Source organism: Sciurus vulgaris (assembly GCF_902686455.1).
Source record: "Sciurus vulgaris genome assembly, chromosome: 2".
NCBI lineage: Eukaryota > Metazoa > Chordata > Mammalia > Rodentia > Sciuridae > Sciurus > Sciurus vulgaris.
The window spans coordinates 49,707,054-49,726,617 of NC_136462.1; the positions used below are offsets into that span (position 1 = coordinate 49,707,054).

Sequence of the window (19,564 nt, forward strand, 5' to 3'; positions counted from 1 at the left end):
CGTCTCCCCTCCCTCCTCCACCCCCACCCACGCCGCCCCAGCCAATCCCTGCCCACGCTCGCCTGCGGCCCGCCCTTCGCCGCCGCCAGGTGTCAGCGCGCCGCCGCCCTGCCCCGCCCCTTCTCGAGAGCGCAGACGCGGGGGGCGGGGCGTCAGGGCTTTCGGCCGAGGCTCGGCCCGCGTGGAGGGCCGGGTTGCGGTAGGAGGGGGCTAGCGCAGGCCCTGGGGGAGTATGGATGCTCAAAACCATCCTTGCCGCTGCAGATAGGACACAGGTCCCTTCTTTAGAACACAGGCACCATGTCCTACCCACCAGAAACTGGCATCCAAAAGGAAAACTAGTTTCTCCTCTCAGAATTCTGCAGTCAGTCGTGAAGTTATAACCAACACTGTAATAAGTGTTCAAATTCATGTTATGCTACACAGAAAAGGAAACATCCATCACCTTTAAACAAGTAATTGAAATGGTGGACTTCTAAGAATGCTGGGGAATATAACTCACTTTACCTACAAAATCCCAAGAATGTCAAATAGAAAAAGTCGTTGGAAACGGGACAGATAAATTCACCCTTAGTAGATTATACATAAAACACTGTAAGGTTTCTCCCCTTGAGTTTATTAGTATTTCAACATAATATTAAACAACTTGATTTCAAGAATTTTTTAAAAATGAGTTTCCATTAGAGTTAATATATTGGTAATAAGGGTTAGGTATAAACTTTCTTTGGGCCTTCACAGATATTATCTACCATCCTTTTTGTTTTAAAAAAGATGATGGATCCCAAGCTTTATACACCAACCTGTACATTTTAAATAAAACAACCACCAGTATTAAATAGGCAAAATTAACTAAAGCAAATCACAATAAAAATGAAAGGATCACAAGAAAACTTGACTTAGACCCCCCTCACAATTATATTACTTTTTTATATTGTCATATGTATGCAATGCACACTGCCAGTAGACAGAACTGTTAAGCAATTAGAGTATTAGATGACCAGCATGTTTCATGTTCCCAATCACCATATAAACTGTTCTCCACCTTTAAATGTTATAAAAGGCACACAGTACTCTCCCAGTAAGTTTTTAATTTGAAGAATGCTTCTGTAATTAACCAGGCCATTTATTGTTCCTTCTTTAGTGTTTATAAAACTGAAGTTGTCTTTTTTAAACAGCACTTTTAATTATAATCTAAATTAATCCCCAAAGGTGATTTCCTTGTTAAAACTTTTATTGCCAGATATGAGTAAAAAATTGTGCATAGGTAACAGAACTTTTGAACATTTCTTACATCAACATTCCCTACATTAGACACTCTTAACCTGGCATTCACAGACACTTATAGAGTCCAAGGGTGAGCTTAGGAAATAAATCTCCTGAAATTACAGTATATGTAAAATTGTGTGAATTTTTCTGGGAAGAGTTTCCAAACAGTAACATTCTCAAAAATGAACTGTTATCTCACAAAAACTAAGACAAGCAAATCACATTTATTAACTATTAAATATTATTTTAAATCATAATCTTAAAAATTATGGATGTTCCTGTACTTTTAAAATTAACTATCAATAGCCTAATCACAATAGGTAGAGAGTAAATACTTTCTTGAAGGAAGCATACATATAGACATGCCCATTCATGTTATAGATACAAAGATGCTTTACAAGTGTAAGTTTGATTTTAAAATAAAATTTAAAAACCTACTAATTGCTGAGCATGGTGGTGCACTCCTATAATCCCAATGGCGAAGGAGGCTAAGGCAGGAGGACTGCAAAGCCAATCTCAGAAACTAAGCAAGATCCTAAGCAATTTAGTGAGACTGTCTCAAAATAAAAAACTAAAAAGGGCTGGGGATGCGGCTCCGTGATTAAGCATCCCCAAATTCAATCCCTGGTATAAAAAGAAAAAGAAAGAAAAAAAACCCTACTAATTGCAAATTCATCTGGATTATCAAAATAAAGTTTACTACTGGGCACAATGGTGCATGCCTGTAATCCCAGTGACATGGGAGGCTGAGGCAGGAGGACTGCCAAGTGCAATGCCAACCCGGGCAACTTAGCAAGATGCTGTCTCAAATTAAAAAATAAAAAGGACTAGGGTCACACTAGATTGGTGGTAGAGTGTCCCTGGGTTCAATCTCAAATAACCCCCAAAAAACTAAAATAAAATAGTTTACTTCTGAAGGACCTAAAGGAACACAGTAAATATACTCTTAAAAAAGACAAGAATATATGTAGAACTAAATCAAACAGATTTTATTAAACTTTGTTAGAATGAGGAAAACAAATGATATAAAATAAGTCTTAATTAAGAAATGCTCTCTTGTACTATTTTCAAACCATTTTCAGTGTTTTACAAAATGCTCACATGGCAAATACGAAAAGCATCAACACTCTTCTCTTGTAACTTTTGCTGCGATAAATGCAACATTAACAAACACAAATTTCTTCTGTGTCAATTTTAAAAGTTGAATTACTGAATTACATACTAATTTTTTTGTTACTCATACATATTTTTTATTCATACACATTTAATGAGATCATTGCCAATACATACATTATTTTCTTTAACTTTATTTTTCATTAAGTCAGTGTCTGTCATGCAGCCATCCAAAAACCTTACAATAAATTTACACAGGTTTGTAGTCCAATTTAGACTCTAGCTTCTTAGAATCAGCCACTTTTCTGACTGCTTTCATGAAGTCTTCTTGAACTACAAAATCATGATCAGCACGAATTGCAAACATACCTGTGAAGAATAAAATAATATCATTGCTATATATCATATGTAAACTACGTTTATTATAAGAAAACTAAACATAAATCTATGGAGTAAATGTGAAGGAAACTAGATTTACTACATCTGAGCCAGTAGTTCTAATTTGTTAAAAACTATTTTTGTTCAACTGATTTCCACAGCTATGGTGAGCATCATTTTTCAAACCAAAAAGATGATGAGACAATTACATGAATATTTAAAATTTGGCTCAAATTGTCTCTGAATCAAAGTTAGCTCTTAGTAAAAAACAAAAACAAAAAACCCCCAAAACTATCAACAGCACATATACATTTTAAGCATAGTTTCTTAATGCTATAGGCAGTGATTCCCAGGAAGAAAGTACATTTATTAACAAAAACAAAACACCTGCAGCAATTTTCATAGCCATTCCTTGCAAATAATCAAAGGCTTAAGGAATGAGAAATTATACAAAGCAAACAGTGGACTTTAACAAAAAAATCAGAGCCACTATTTATGTATTAAAACTTATTTATGAACAAAATTAATATTTTGATTCATATTCAAATATAACAATTCAATTTTTTGACATATACTTTAAATTTTTATTTGTTTTAATTAGTTATACATGACACTATAATGCACTCTGATGCATCACATATAATGGAGTATAATTTCTTATTCTTCTGGTTATACTTGATGTAGAATCCCACTGGTCATATAGTTGTATATGTACCAGGGTAATAATGTTTGATTCATTCAACTATCTCTCCTATTCCTATACACTTCCCCTCCCCCTTCAATACCCTCTACCTAAAGTAACTCTATTCTTCCCTAGCCCCAATTCATTTTTTTCTTTCAAGTTTTTGATCAAGAAGTAAAACTTTTTGTTTCTTTTCTAACACCAGATATGTCATTGATATGGGTCCTAGATTTTGAGATAATCATACTATCCTGATAAACTACAGCTGGTATGACATAATTATCTATGAATTACATGAATCATACTAAAAATTCACTGAGGATCTGCTTGAATTGAATTGCCAAGCATATAAGAAGCTTAAAATAGAAGATTTCAAGGGTTACTTCCTACGTTTCCTTTCTGAATTTCAATATAAGGGAGTCTTTAAAATAGTCATTTTATGTTGTCCTAAAAATCAGGTGAATGGAAATGATTGTTCTTTAAGAAAAATAATGATTACTACTATAGTCACTGTCCTGCATCCTGCATTCATGGATCAAAAATATTCAGAAAAAAAATTGCATTTGTAATAAATACATAATACATAATAGAGTTAAATTCTTTTTAATGTGAAAAGTGCCTATCAAAATTTGATAGCATCAAACTTTAAGAACACAGCATTGCTTCTGTTTTGATTATAAATTTCACCAAAGCAATCTTCTGAGAGCAATTTCATCTGGTATGGATTTTAGAAAAAGAATGTCATAAATTACTCTAAGTAGTTCAAATCATATGATAGTTTATCTCGATATTTTTATTGACAAGTCTCTATAAACATGATTTACTATGATTTATGCTGACAGCTTCTAGACCTATAGATCTTTGATCCAGATACTGAGTCACAATATACCCATGAACACATTCCTACTGAGAAGTAATGCCTGAGCAGCCTCTTTTAAACACTGTTGAATTTACAAGAAATGTTAAAATAATATTAAACATGATATGAAAGACAGAGGAAATCACATACTATAATACTTAAGAAACTAGTTCACCTACAATCCAGGTAGTTAGTAATGATAAAAAATTATTATAGAAATTTGGTTTTTGACATTAAGATTCTGTATAGAAAACAAAGATCGAACAACTTTAGGGAGGGTTTTTGTTTTTGTTCTTTTTAAATATTTTTAGTTATAGATGGACACAGCACCTTTATTTATTTTTATGTGGTGGTAAGGATTGAACCCAGTGTCTCACACATGCGAGGCAAGTGCTTCACTACTGGGCTATAACCCCAGCCCAAGGGAGGGTTTTAAAGCCACTTGGTACCAGAAATAAAAATTGTATCACATGATCTAGGACGATTATATTTTAAAATGCATTTTACACAAGTTGTGTCATCACAGAATTCATAAATCAATCTTTCAAGGAGTATTGCTCATAGACTAGTATCAGAATAGATGTTATCCATTTTGCAGCACATATCCTTGGTGCTGGCCCATTCTAATCCTAGCCACAGGTGTAACCATTTTATAGGCTCAGACTTCAGGGGCCAGTATCCTATATGTGCCTGCCTTCCTACACTCCATTCATAGGCATTCAGAAGTGCAAAGGAGTTAACACCTCCAAGGACAAATTTCATTCAATGGGGTAGGAGTGCTAGAAATAAATATTCTAGTCTCTCATCTTTCTGCCAGTTAATCATAAGAGACATTCTATATGTTCTTTTAAAGTCTCCTCAAATTCAAACACTCCTTCTCTATAGAAGCTGCCTCAATGGTGTATCTTTTTTTTTTTTTTTTTTTAAATATTTTTTAGTTGTCAATGGATCTTTTTATTTCATTTATTTATTTATATGAGGTGCTGAGGACCAAACCCAGGGCCTCACACATGCCAGGCAAGTGCTCTACGACTGAGCCACAACTCCAGCCTCAATGGTGTATCCTTATATGTTATCTTTCCCTTTTTCCATCTCACTTGTCCTGTTCTCTCTCGCTATCTGGAAATCAATTCCCAAACAAAACCCCAACATACACTCAATTCTTGCAAGGTCCAGTCTCTGCTTTTAGAAAACTCAAAATAGTTATAAGAGATTTAAAATATTAAAATCGATAGCTAAAGTATGCTTTATACCCTTACCTGCTTCAGTACAAACATTTCTCAGGTCTGCTCCATTAAAACCATCTGATAGCTTCACAATTGCTTCATAATCTGTTTGGGAAAAAATACTGGAAGTAAGTATTAAAAAAAAAGACCTTTTTTGCTTTATGACTACATGGAAAATTAAATGGAAGAGCTTAATTTGAATCTGAGCAGCTATATAGTACCTAAAACATTCCACAATATTATTTTTTATTTGTTGTTTTTAGATATACATGACAGAAGGGTGTATTTTGACATACATGAACATTCACCATATTAACAACTGAAAACTAAAAATTTTTCTAGTTTCTGGTTAAGCTTCAAGTAGTATTAGACCTAGGATAACAATAATAGTTAAGTGGCCTCTCTACCCACCCACATGACAGACATGAATTAAAGAGCTGTAGGTTTAGGGTAGCATGGATTTGATACAGAACAAGAAGAGAAATAAAAAAAAAATAAACACTATGATTTGAATAACTCTGACAAGATACTTTTTATCAGGCAATATAAGGTAGGCAATTTCTATTAGAAATCATTCAGATATTCATTAATTAGTGTCCAACAGGTTCAAGTTCACTGTAAGCTTCCTCAAAGAGGTTGAGGAAGGAGGATCAAGAGTTCAGAGCCAGCCTCAGCAAAAGTGAGGCATTAACCAACTCAGTGAGACCCTGTCTCTAAATCAAATGCAAAATAGGGCTGGGGGGCGTGGCTCAGTGGTCAAATGCCCCTGAGTTCAATCCCCAGTAAACGCCCCCCACTCAAAAAAAAGAAACTAAATTTGGTAGGCTATTAATATTCAACACTATTTTTGCTTCATTTATCAAAATGTAAATACATATAAAATAGGTTATTTCCTTACCTATTTCACCATGCTTTGTAATGGGTCCTGCATGGATTTTCAATATATCTAATCTTGCTTGTTCATTTGGTAAATCAATATCTAAAAATAAGAAATTATAATAAATTATTTATATGTATATACATAGTTTAAAGTAAAGTGGGAGTGAGGAAAGTTATAAAAAGAGAAATGAACACAAAGTAAAAACAGATAGCAAGTAAAGAACTTTAACTCACGTATTTTTCTATCTAATCTTCCTGGACGCAATAAAGCAGGGTCCAGTGTATCTGGTCTGTTTGTAGCCATGATCATTTTAACTCTATGCAGAGTATCAAATCCATCCATTTGATTCAGTAACTAAGAACATTAAACATTGTAAGACATAGTCTACGAAAACATACTACTTAAAAATTAGATAGCACATACTTTTTTATGCCTAATACCTTCAAATATGTTGCATACAGATAGAAATGTGACATTCAGAATGGTCATTTGATGAAATTCTGCTTCTTCCTTTCCTTTAGGATATACTGTCTATCCTCAAAGTTCCAAGATAGATATGTTTTCATAGCTATCTAGTTTTAATAAATCTAAAGGTTTCCATTTAGTCAAGAATTATGAAATTAAACTATGTGGATCTAATTTCCAATGTTCAAACTTTTTTTCATATATTTTTTCAAAAACAATCTAACACATAAAATGATTGATATATCAGACATAACATTTACATTAAGATATGTGAATATAAAGACTTTCCTATAAATCTGATAATAAAGTATCTTTTCAAATAATTCTACCATACATAGAAATACTGAGAGACATCAAAAATATATCCTTTGATTCCTAGTTTTCTTCAATAAATATTGAAAACTCACTACATTTAACAAACTCTAAATATAGGCAGCCTGATAATGGGTGTTAGATGAGGACATTATCGATTCCATGAATATAACTAATATTTGAGGACATTATCGATTCCATGAATATAACTAATATTTGTGTTGTTTTCTTTCTTTCTTTGTTTTTTTTTTTTGGATAGTAGGAGATTCAACCCAGGGGTACTTAACCCCCGAGTCACATCCCCAACTCTTTTTTATTTTTTCTTTTGAGACAGGGCCTTGCTAAGTTGCTTAGGGTCTCATGAACTGCTGAGACTGGACTGGAACTTGAGATCCTCCTGCCTAAGCCTCCTGTGCTGCTTTGATTACCGGTGTGTGCCATTGCACCCAGCTGTACTGCTTTAAAACAGTTAAGTTTAAGGTTTCTAAGAGACACTAGAATTCAATTAAAAAATACTACATACTTTCTGAGTACATCAGCATTAATTTATAAAGAGTGATTTTCAAATTCCTCTAATGAGATAGAATTTGACACTGCATTGCCTAGTCTACCTAGTTTCTGTTTGCAGAAGTGGAAAAATGTATTTGGGATTATGCCATCATATTCACAAAATCTTGAGTGGGAAAAGAGAAGTGTAGGGAAAGGCTTTATGTATACTACTCCATTCCATCATCTACCTTAATTATCAAAACCATTTTAGTTGCTTCTCAATCTCAGCAAGAGAGCAAGAAAGGAAAGAACGATTTTGAGTCATCTCAGACATAATTATAACATATTGATTGCCAATTTTAATATGTTCATTAGTCCTAAAATGTCTTGATAAAACTAGCACAAGATCACATTCACTATATAAGATGCTCAATATACAATATAAACATCTAAATGGTTGATCTTCTCAAAAAATACAATAGTATGAATGTATACCAAATGGAATTTTGTAGATTACCTTATTTTCTCCTATCTCCTTAAACATATAACACTTCCTTAAGGATAAAATATCTGGAATTCTTTTCTCCTAGCTTTTTGCAATACACAGTACATAACTGTTATCCAGTCATCCTACTGTGCAATAGCACAAGAAAACTTCTTCTTATTCCTAACTGTAGCTTAGTACCCATTGATCAACTTTTCCCTATACCTCCATCCCCCTCAGTAATAGTCATTTTCTTAGTTTGACACAGAAATATTTTCATTCCTGTACATATTTTCAAATTTCACTTTTCTTTTTCTTTCCTTTTCCACCTCCCACCAGCACTGGGGATTGAACCCATGTGCTCTACCACCATTTTTTTGTGTTTTTTGAGACAGGGTCTTGCTAAGCTGCTGAAGCTGGCCCTCCAAATTGCAATTCTCCTGCCTTAGCCTCCTTAGTCACTAGGATTTGAGGAATGCAACACCATGCCACCTTATTTTTATTTCTTCATTAAACTCTGGTACATATTTTGACCTTCAAATATGCAATGTTCAGTTCAGTTCTTCATTTAATAATTACTAATTTCTGTATGAACCCTCTGTACCAAATATTACCTCCATTAAAGTTCTCTGAATCTCTCTGTCAGCTGAAGTACCTTCAGAAAACCGACGACCACCTAAAATAACAGATTTTGAAATTTATATGCTTTACTCACTTTCTCTATAACCATCATTTAAAAAAACAAAATAATAGTAGTTCTAGGGTTAAAAATATTAACATAAAAATTAAATAGTAAGAATTGTACTAAGAAAATTAGAAATGATTTTGGTATAATATTCCTCATTTTGTCAATATCAAAGGTTATTTAGTAAAACTGGTTAAACTTTCTAATCTTTGAAAAATAATATCCAATCATTGTTATCTACTTCATACAAGTTACACTTACAAGTTGGGGGGGGGCGGGGAGAAAGTTCTTTTAAAGTTCTAGAAAACTTTCTCTTAACTCTTTCAAAAACTTTAAATAAAATCTAAAAGGTTTTATTCTTACCAATAGCATCTATTTCATCCATAAAAATGATGCATGGCTGATGATCCCTGGCATAATTAAACATTTCTCTAATCAAACGAGCACTTTCACCAATGTACTTGTCTACAATAGAACTAGATACAACCTAATTAAAGGAAAAATATTAAGTTAAATACAAGGCAATTTGAATACAATTTAATTTCAACAACTACAAAAGAATTTTCTTTTTTGTCACCTTTAAGAAATTGCAGTCCAGTTGGCTAGCAACAGCTCGTGCCAAGAGTGTTTTTCCTGTGCCTAGGAATGACAAAAGAAGTTCTAATTACATAGAAAGTAAAACAAATTTTCAAAAGTCTTTGAAGAATGTAATCCTTTGGCGAGTAAATTTCGCAAAATTAAAGATAAATTCTAAATAAAATTTTCATTTAATATTCTAAAGCTCCTCAATATTAAATATTAAATTTTATTCAAAATAGCCCTTGTAATTTTATTTTATATTTATTTGTTTATTTATTTTTTGGTACAAGGGATTGAACCCAGGGGCACCTTCCTACCGAGTCACATCCCCAGCCTTTTTATATTGTATCTATTGACAGGGCCTTGCTGAGGTTAGCTTTGAACTCATGAGCCTTCTGAGCCGCTGGGATTACAGGTATGTGCCACTATGCCCAACTTGTAATTTTATTTCATTTTTTATTTTTTGGGGGGTTACCTGGGATTGAACTCAGAGGCACTCAACCACTGCACCAAATCCCCAGTCCTATTTTGTATTTTATTTAGAGACAGGGTCTCACTGAATTGCTTAGCACCTCGTCATTTCTGAGGTTGGCTTTGAACTTGAGATCCTCCTGCCTCAGCCTCCCAAGCTGCTGGGATTACAGGTATACACCTCCGCACACAGCCTATAATTTTGTTTTTAATTGACAAATAATAATTGAACACATATAAAATGAGACACTGACACATGTTTATGCACTGGAATGATTAAATCATACTAACATATACTTATCATTACAGTGAGAACATTTAAAGTCTACTCTTACAGCAACTTTGAAGTAGCTAACACATTTAAAAAAAATGTACACCTGACTTGGGAAGTAGTTCAGTGGCAGAGCACTTGCCTAGCATGTGCAAGATCGTGGCTTGATACCCAACATTGCAAAAAAAAAACAAAGGAAAAAAAGAAAAACATTAACTATGGTCACCATGTTATAAATCACTAGCATTTTCCCTCCTATCTAACTGAACTCTGTACCCTTTGCCTAAATCTCCCCTGTGCATATCTGTATCTTCCTCCCTGCCAAATCACCTGTAGCTTCTGAAAACCATTCTATTCTCTACTTCTATGATCTCAACTTTTCAAATTCCACACATAAGACCACGTAGTATTTGTCTTTCTTGGCTGTTTTCCTGGCTTATTTCACTTAGCTTAATATTCTGTAGATTCATCCACGTTCTTATGAATGACCAAACTTCTTTTTAAGACTGAATAGTATTCCTTTGTGTATTTGTACATTTTCTTCATTTTTTTCATCAGCTGATGTGCATTTAGGTTAGTCTTAGCAATTGTATAATGTTGCAATGAACATGGGAGTGCAGCTGTATCTCCAACATATGAATTTCATTTCCTTTGGATATATACTCAGAAGTGAAATTGGTGGATCACATGGTATCACTGCACTGTTTTCCGTAATGGCGGCACCAATTTACATTCTCACCATCAGTATAAAAAAGTTCCATTTCCCCCAAATCCTTGCCAATAATTATTATCATTCATCATTCTAAAAATTTAGAATTTGATAACAGAATTAATATTAGCCATTCTTTAGAAATATATCAAACCCTGCTTACAACATGCATCATGATAAATACTTCTGTTAAATTAAAATGCACTGGTCTATACTGCATAGTAAACAAATCTTTTATCTATGAATATTTTTAACATCAAGCTTTGGTCATTTGGAAACTACTGGTTCAGTGCATTAGGCAAGTCTCCAAAATGTTGACATTTTTCATTATATAATAATTATCTGATTTATTAATATCACTGCACATCTTTTAAGCAAAGTCTCCAAGAATTAACATTAGAAAGCTGTCAAACTTGCAACACCAGACAATAGTTTTTAAAAGTTCTAATTTACTTGAAAGCTCAAATTTTACTACTAGCAGCAGATGATGTCGTCTGTTTCCTTTTGGTTACTTTTCTTTTTTTGCAATGCTGGGTATCAAATCCAGGTCCTCATGCACATGAAGAAAGTGCTCTACCACTAACCTACCTGCCAGGCCCCTCTGACCACTGCCCAGTCCTTCAGCTGTATTCAACATGATAAGCTCATTTTGTTCACTTTGGAAACAATTTGTACTGGTCTGAATTAGCAGTAACTATTAACCAATAAGCAATAACCAGTCTGAATGATCGCAGAATAAAAATTAGCCTTTTAAGTAAAACTGAAATTCCAAGAAAAGCAGTTCATTTATCTGACAATTCAACTGCCCAAGTGCTTTTCCTAAATACAATTATCCTTTTCAATATGTAGCAGAAATACTTTGTATATATATACACTTTCCATTTTATCACATAAAACACAAAATTTAATTTAAGGATGAGGATTTAATAAAATTAATTTTTTTATTGCTTTACCAACATTTTAAAGTGAAAGTGGCATTTTTTATTATGCTGCAACTATGTGGCAATTAAGAGGACAATGACTACAAGTACTTTCCAAGCCCCAAATAACTGATTTATGTTGTAGACTCAAGTAATTTTACCTACAGAGCTTTTGTACCATCAACACAGATGATAACATGGTAAAGGAGCCAAATAACATGTTACTATCATGAAAGTAGTCTTTTTTTCCCTAATTCAGTAGGGAACCCAGGGCTTCATGTACAGTAGGCAAGTGCTCTATCACTGAGGAGCTATAGTCTCAACCATGAAAGTAGTTTTGATCTTGTTGATCCCAAGAAAGTATCTCAGAGACACCTGGGTCTGTGAACCACACTCTGAGAATATTTCATCAAAATCAAATGGTCTGTTATAATACATATATTATGAGGTACAATGAACTAAACATGTCCAAGGGAGCAGTAGACACACCTCTCCTATCTAATTCTCATTCTGAATGGAGTAGAGGTTGGAATTTCCTATATTAAATCCCCATTTATTTTTAATTCTTTAATTCATTCATTTATAGGTGAGGTAGACAAAATTCAATACCAACCTGGTGGTCCATATAACAAACAGCCTTTTGGAGGTATTATTCCTACTCGCTGGAATAATTCTGGATTTGTAAGAGGTAATTCTATTACCTAGAAAAGAAACAGCACATTTCTTAAAAAGTTAGTAGATATTTTAACATATTTTCAAATATTAATTTGCATACTAAACACATTTTCAAAGCCTAATATCAACAGAGTGGGGCATACACATCATAATCCATAAGACATCTAGATTTCTATACTATGTAAAACCATTTATGTTAGAGGTTTATCTGAAATCTACAAAATTTTACATGATAGCTATTTTAACAAACTACATACTTGATTATACACAGGCATACAACGTGTCAAAACACAGTGAAATGTACACTTAAAAACTGCGTTTATCAAATGTAAATTATACCTCAACAAAAAATTACATTACAAAAAAATAAATAAATCAATGAAGTCAGGCTAGATGGCACATGCCTATAATCTCAGTGACTGAGGAGGCTGAGGCAGGAGAATGTCAAGTTCAAAGCCAGCCTCAGCAACTTAGTGAGGCCCCTACACAACTTAGTGAGATCTTGTCTCAAAATAAAACATTAAAAGGGCTGGGGACATGGCTCAGTGGTTAAGTATCCCTGGGTTCAGTCCCTGGTACAAAAAATAAATAAATAAATAAGTGAACAAAAGGTTTTATACTAGTTTGCTTTGGGAATACAACACAAAATTATCCCAAAACAGGGAACAAAATTGATAATTTATAATTCCCAGAAAGAGAAAATTATGTATAAAATTTCATCTGAGAGATATGCTCTACTCTCAATGTCCTACCACAATTAGCAATACACAGAAAAAAAAATGGAGAATAGAAAAATTGAATAACTATGTCTACAAGGTGTGATTAGGACAAGTCAAAAGTATGAAAAATCAATATTTTAAAGTGCCTACAGATGAAAAGTACATAGCTGTGTTTTCTTTTGCTTCTATGTTGAAGAACTGATGCAGCAAAATCACTGCAGAAACCAAGTTTTCTGTTACATTGAAACAACTGTTCTTCCCTTGGCTGCCCTTTCACTAAATAGAAGATGAGAACAGGCATTTAATTTATACTTAAGCCAAACTTTCTCAAGTATGATCAGAGAAAAATTTGGTTTCACAATCACCTGGAATGTTTGTTTAAATGCTAATTCCTGTGTCACATCCCTCAACAACTTTATCAAAATCACTCAAAGGACCTAAATATCTTCATTTTTTAATTTTTCTGGAGGCAATAGGGATCAAACCCATGTTGGCAGGCACTCTAAAACTGAGCTGCATCCCCAGCCTTTTAACAACTGAACAAGAAAATGTAATGTGCTGAAGTCTAAGAACTACTGGCTTAGGGCTTAAATCAGAGGAGGTAAGACTTTTCAGCCACTCCCATGCATTCCTAAATATTTCCATTTTACATTCAAATAAAATCAAAAGGACATTGTAATCTGCTTCACAGATAACTGTGAAGAAGCCATCTGTGTTGTGATATAAGGCAATCCTGATTTGAGCCTTCACCTAAAACCTTCAAAGATTTAAACCACTCCAAGTCAGTATTTTTCTTAAATAGCAACAAAAGGCTTTAACAAAATAATCTAGCTAAGGCACAGGTAACTTATTCTATTGTAAGAGTGAGAAGCTAGCAAAAACTAAAAAATACATGTTATCCAAACGTGCTGCAGCTCAGTGGCAGAGTGCTCGCCTAGCATACATAAGGCACTGGGTTTATTCCTTAGCACCACATAAAAATAAACAAAGAGCCGGGCACGGTGGCACACAGAGGCACAAGCCTGTAATCCCAACAGCTCAGGAGAGGCTGAGGCAGGAGGATCACAAGTTCAACGCCAGCCTCAGCAAAAGTGAGTCGCTAAGCAACTCAGTGAGACCCTGTCTCTAAATGAAATACAAAATAGGTTTGGGGATGTGGCTCAGTGATCAAGTACCCCTGAATTCAAAAATTTAAAAAATAAAATTTTTTTAAAAAGACATTCTGTCCATCTACAACTAGAAAAAGAAGTTTAAGAAAAAAACCAAATGTGCTCCAACTCATATACACTATTTTGGCAATCAAAACCACAGATGGCAAGAACACCAGATTATATTTCTGCTTTAACACAGAAAGAACAAGATTTCCAACATCAAATAATCCCCAAATTAACAAATGCTAGTAATTCTCATGGTGAGAAATCAATGATATTCTACAAGAGAGTTAATTGCATAATATTTAAGAAATATGTATGGACAAGAAGTAATTTTTCATTCTGCTTCTCCCTTCAGGCATCCAAACATCAGCACTATTTATTAGTAATTCAGAGATGAAAGCACAAGACACCAACCTCTCTTAATTCCCGAATCTGTTCTGACAGACCTCCAATCTCAGAATAAGAAACATTCCCAGGATCCTCATGAGACATGTTGTAAACAAGGGGATCCACCTCTCTTGGCAAATATCTAGAATAAAAAGGTAGGCATTTTCTCTCAGCTTACAAATAACTTGCTTGTAGGTGATTTTATGAGGATGCTTAAATCAATTAGAAATGAGTTAAAGGTAAAAAATACCAAAACATTCATTGATTTCAAGAAGCATATATTCTGGATAAAACCTCCCCTCTGTGAAAATAAAAGAAAACGAAACAATACAAAACCTACCTCATGATAGTTAGTGTAGTCATATCCAAAGCAACTCTTGTTCCTGGCTTCAGCTTACTTTTGTCAAGCTAGTTTTATAAAACAAAGGTATTACATAAACATATAAAATGGAGAATAACACTCTAACAAGAGCTTAATATTCACTTTTACCCAAATACTCACTTTTACTCTTAAAGAGAACACAAATATCAGATAATAAACTCCATGTCAACAGAAGTAATAATTTAAAGTTATTTCCATCTGCTCATTAGAAGAATGCATTTTTGTGCAATTTCAGTGTTCAATCACTGACACACAATTTGAGGTAAGTAATGGCCTACCTTTTTAAAAAAATACCTTTATTTTTATGTAGTACTGAGTATTGAATCCAGTGCCTCATACATGCAAGGCAAGTGCTCTACCACTGAGCTACAACTCTAGCCCTCCTCAGTTTTGAAAAAGGAATGGACTTTAGAATTCCACTTCAAACACTACTTAATATAGTTTTGCTCATTATTTTGATTCAGGTCCTAAAGCAAAGTGACTTCAGGAACTGGTACAAAAACATTTATAGAAAAATCTCTTGGTGAATATTCTGGGAAGGAAAATAGGCATTTTAAAGGCGCCCCTTAGATTTATTTTGAAAAGTATAACTTCTGAGAAGAAAAATGTGTTACAAAATTCACAAGCAACTGGGGGAAATGCATTTATGGACTTTTGTTTCCCCTTTGCAATTTTTATTAACATACTAAAGAATGCAAAAAGAAAAAAAAATAAAGAACCAACAACAAAACTGCAAAACAAACAAAACAAACCCAAACCCAGCAGCTATCATTCATGCCTTTGCTACACACCAGACACTAAGCCAGGCACATTATATATTACGGTGAATCATGCTAAACAATTTATTGGTATATCTAAGCATGGTAATTTACTTGTTTAGAATTGCATAAACTTATCGAATACACTCAGGATTTTACTTTTCAAAACTAAAGTTGCTGTTTGATAGTTTTAACAACTCCGCAAATACAAGTTTCTGACCGCTTTTCATGGGATTTTACGAAGAGCTAGAAATTAAGGACTGAGTGCTAATTAAAATGAAGTGATGATAGGCAAAATATTAGGTTTAATGCAATGGATTAAGCTAGCCAAGGTATAAGGCATATATATTCTTTATAGGTATATATAGAATATAAGGTATATATTCTATATAGGTAGAATCCCAGCTAGTCAGGAGAATAAGGGAGGAGGAGAGCAAGTTCCAGTTCAGTCTGTGCAACTTAATGACACCTTGTCTCAAAATAAAAATAAAAATAGCTAAGGATGTAGCTTAGTGGTAAAGCATTTGCCAAGTATGCACAAGGACCTGGGTATAATTACCAGTATTGGGAGTGGGCAGGGATGGGGACACGTGGACTAAGCCAAAAAATATTGCCTATAAGCGAGGTCCTTGAAAAAAGTGTTTTTTTACTCAATATGAAACTATCTCAATGTTTATTTATACCCACAAGGAATATATACATTGATATATTGATATGTTCCACTTTCCAAATATTCCTATACCCTCATACAAACATGAAATATCTTAGAAATGCCAATTTTTGGCATCCAGAGGGCCCTGAAGGGAAATAAAAATCCCTTGTCAGATTAGGAATCTAATATCTGACTTAGAAAAATGTTACTCACTTATATGCTAGGTAAAATCCTAATATGAGATTTATTCCCTGGGTTAAATTCTATTCTACATCCATGTTGTTATCAATGTTTTAAAACCTGAACCTGTTGTAACATACACTCAGATAAAGTTCTTTCAATGCATATATTAGAATGCTCTACCTCAGGTCACTTCCTAAAGAATAGAATAAAATATAAGTTTATTTCAGATGCTACTGAATGATTCTAAACTATCTGTTGGCAGGTTTTGATGACTTTAACATGCATTTAGAGTTGTTTCTATTTGTCTTTTCTAATCTAAATGACCTCTAACAAAATTAACTTAGCTCCTAATATAGAACATAAGAAAGATTTTTGAATGCTTAAATGTAAAACATAGGTAACTCATAGTGTCTAATACTTTTTAAGTCCTCTTCAAAAAAGACATTAAAATAAAAAGATCTATTTTCCAGTTATAAAATTCCTTGATTTTTAAGTATGCGGATTTGACTAAGGCAATGTGATACAGTAGAATATATGGAACACCAGGAGGCAAAAACCACGATTTGAATTCATGCTTTGCTAATAACTATCTCTGTATGAACAAATCACCCTTGGGACTTATGAGCATCAGGCCTGATCTGCTTATCTCAATATGTAAATATAAGGTATATGAAAGCACTTTTGTCAATTATAAGGCACTATACAAACATCAGGTATTACCTGTCGTCGACAACCCACAACATATCTTGGTCCATTTGTAGCTTTAACAATGACTGGAAGAGGAAAACAAAAGAATAAATTGAAAAAGAGTAAAAACACATGTGTATGTGTGTGTATGTATCTCCACATCAATGGAGAGTTGTGTTATTTCTGTCCTCCAAGTAGACAATAGTTAAAACATAGTCCACACAAGTATACCATCTCCCTGCATTACTGTCCCTAAAGTAATAAGCATTTCAAAAATTGGGGAAGAACTGGTTATTTTTACTAATTAATAAGTTAATCCACTTACATTTTTCTTCGGTTAGTTGTTTAAGCACTTCACCCACAATCTAAGGAAGGAAAAAAAGCATTACTTTTTGCCAACAGCTAAAAAATACCATCACTTTCTACACCCCTGAATCCATTACCTACCTGCCCAACACTTTGTAGGGCCTTCAGATCATTTTCAGACTTTTCATACTGCTTGGTAAGTTCTTTTAATTGTTCCCTTACTGAAACAACATAATTTAAACATTTTAAATTGAACAATAATCTTAGTACATTTACTTAAGTCTGACTTTATGTAAGTTTCATATCCATTATATCAAGCCAAAAAGAAATTGTCATTGGTAATGAAAAGGTAACAAGTGTAAAAATAAACTTTACAAAAAAAGCAATATATCTTTATTTTTTTGATCTGCAATACTTGTTTAAGCAAATTTTAAGTTACATTCTTACAGATAGATATCCTGACACTTCAGGATTTGCTACTACAAATCCAAATGATTTAATCAGTAAATTATAGACTCATACGGTTGTGGTCTTCATTTAATTAAACCTCTCAGTATTTTCCATGGAGCACTATAACAAAAAGTTAAGTGCTCAGGGTGTAAAGGAAACTTAGATGCTTGATATAGTAAAACAGGAAACACCAGAAGGGTTATTACGATCACTGGACCCCTTCTCTCTTCCACCAACAAGCCAATCTGCCTTCCTGAGGTTGCCCTCTCCGGATCCCCGAATCAATACTGCCTCCTGGCACAACAATCTGGGAAACATCCCTAGCCTACTTGTTTCCCACTTCCCTAGTCCTTTCCCAGTCCCATCTCAAAACCCTGGATGTTCTCTATGTCACTCGGGCTGGACCGGGCCATTTCCCCACCTGACGGGGTACTATTCCCCAAGCTCTGGGCCGGATGACAAAGCGCCTTATCCCTGGACCGAGGCCTTCTCATCCCCAGGGCTCGGCTGCTGGGCTTGGTCAAAGGCCTCCTCTTTGTCAGAGGCAGAATTGAGTCCAAGGAAGAGGTTATGTGAAAAGAAAAGTGCACTCACACTCCTTAAGACGGCCGTCGATCTCCTTGTGCTCCAGCAGCTTCTTGCGGTAGTCCTGAAGCGCCTTATCTCTAGGGTCCGCCATGATGAGAAGCCGTCGCTCATAGGGGATGCTGGGAATGGCCATGGCCGCCCGGGCGGGGTAAGGGGCGGGGCGAGGCGGGGAGAGCAGTCCTGGAGGGGCGGATTCTCGAATGGCCACGCCCCTTCCGGTTAGCCCCGCCTCGCTACTCTACGGCTCTCGTCTCTGTGTCTTGTTTCGCCTAGAGTGCCCCTATGCACGAAAGAAGACCTCCTACTATGCCGCATCCTGCAGGACAGAAAGGGAAAAGTAGGACGCGGGTTACCGAAAAGCCTTGGTGTTGTCACTGCTTTGCTGGAACCGTGGAAAGCTCGGCATAAGCTGAGAAGGGAGTTGAATGAGGAATATATCTACCTCCAAATAGGTCCGATGACCTATCGGTGTAACACAGATAGCCTTTTGGTATAACACTTGCAATTACAGAACAAGTAGAAGGTTTCAGTGAATGAATGAGGTACTGATAGATCTGCTTGTGATTTGGTAGAGAAATTAATAATTTCAAAGTTTTAAATACTGTGATGGAAATGAAACACGGTGATATGATGATAGTATCAGATGGGGATGATTAATTTAGAACAGCCATCTGAGATGAGAATGCACCAGCCATGAATCAAACTATAGAACCTTCTGAACAGAGGAAGAGCAAGTGCAACGTTCTGAGTTGAAAAAAGAGCTCAGCTACTTCTAGAAACAAAGGGGTTCAATGAGACCAGAAGGTGGTGGAGTAGAGAGATGGAGCACAAGAT

General features: G+C 34.7%; 1 protein-coding gene across 1 annotated transcript; it reads right to left on the reverse strand.

The window, feature by feature from the left end:
- Positions 1-2,232: 2,232 nt before the first annotated feature.
- PSMC6 (proteasome 26S subunit, ATPase 6) lies at positions 2,233-18,875 on the reverse strand. The gene is made up of 14 exons (XM_079121314.1): positions 18,737-18,875; positions 17,834-17,913; positions 17,712-17,751; positions 17,420-17,472; positions 15,065-15,132; positions 14,752-14,866; positions 12,403-12,490; positions 9,417-9,478; positions 9,203-9,326; positions 8,769-8,830; positions 6,638-6,758; positions 6,423-6,503; positions 5,558-5,629; positions 2,233-2,748 (listed from the first exon to the last, which is right to left on the reverse strand). The coding sequence occupies exons 1-14, from the start codon at positions 18,861-18,863 to the stop codon at positions 2,630-2,632; spliced, it is 1,212 nt and encodes a 403-aa protein (XP_078977440.1). The 5' UTR covers positions 18,864-18,875; the 3' UTR covers positions 2,233-2,629.
- Positions 18,876-19,564: the final 689 nt, after the last annotated feature.

Bases quoted from the DNA above. Each gene is read 5' to 3' on its own strand.
- PSMC6 (XM_079121314.1), bottom strand. From the start codon at position 18,863: ATGGCCATTCCCAGCATCCCCTATGAGCGACGGCTTCTCATCATGGCG. The intron at 14,867-15,064 runs GTAGGTTTTGTA...TTTTTATTCTAG, and splicing joins ACTACACTAACTATCATGAG to ATATTTGCCAAGAGAGGTGG. The intron at 6,504-6,637 runs GTGAGTTAAAGT...TCTTATTTTTAG, and splicing joins AAGATTAGATAGAAAAATAC to ATATTGATTTACCAAATGAA.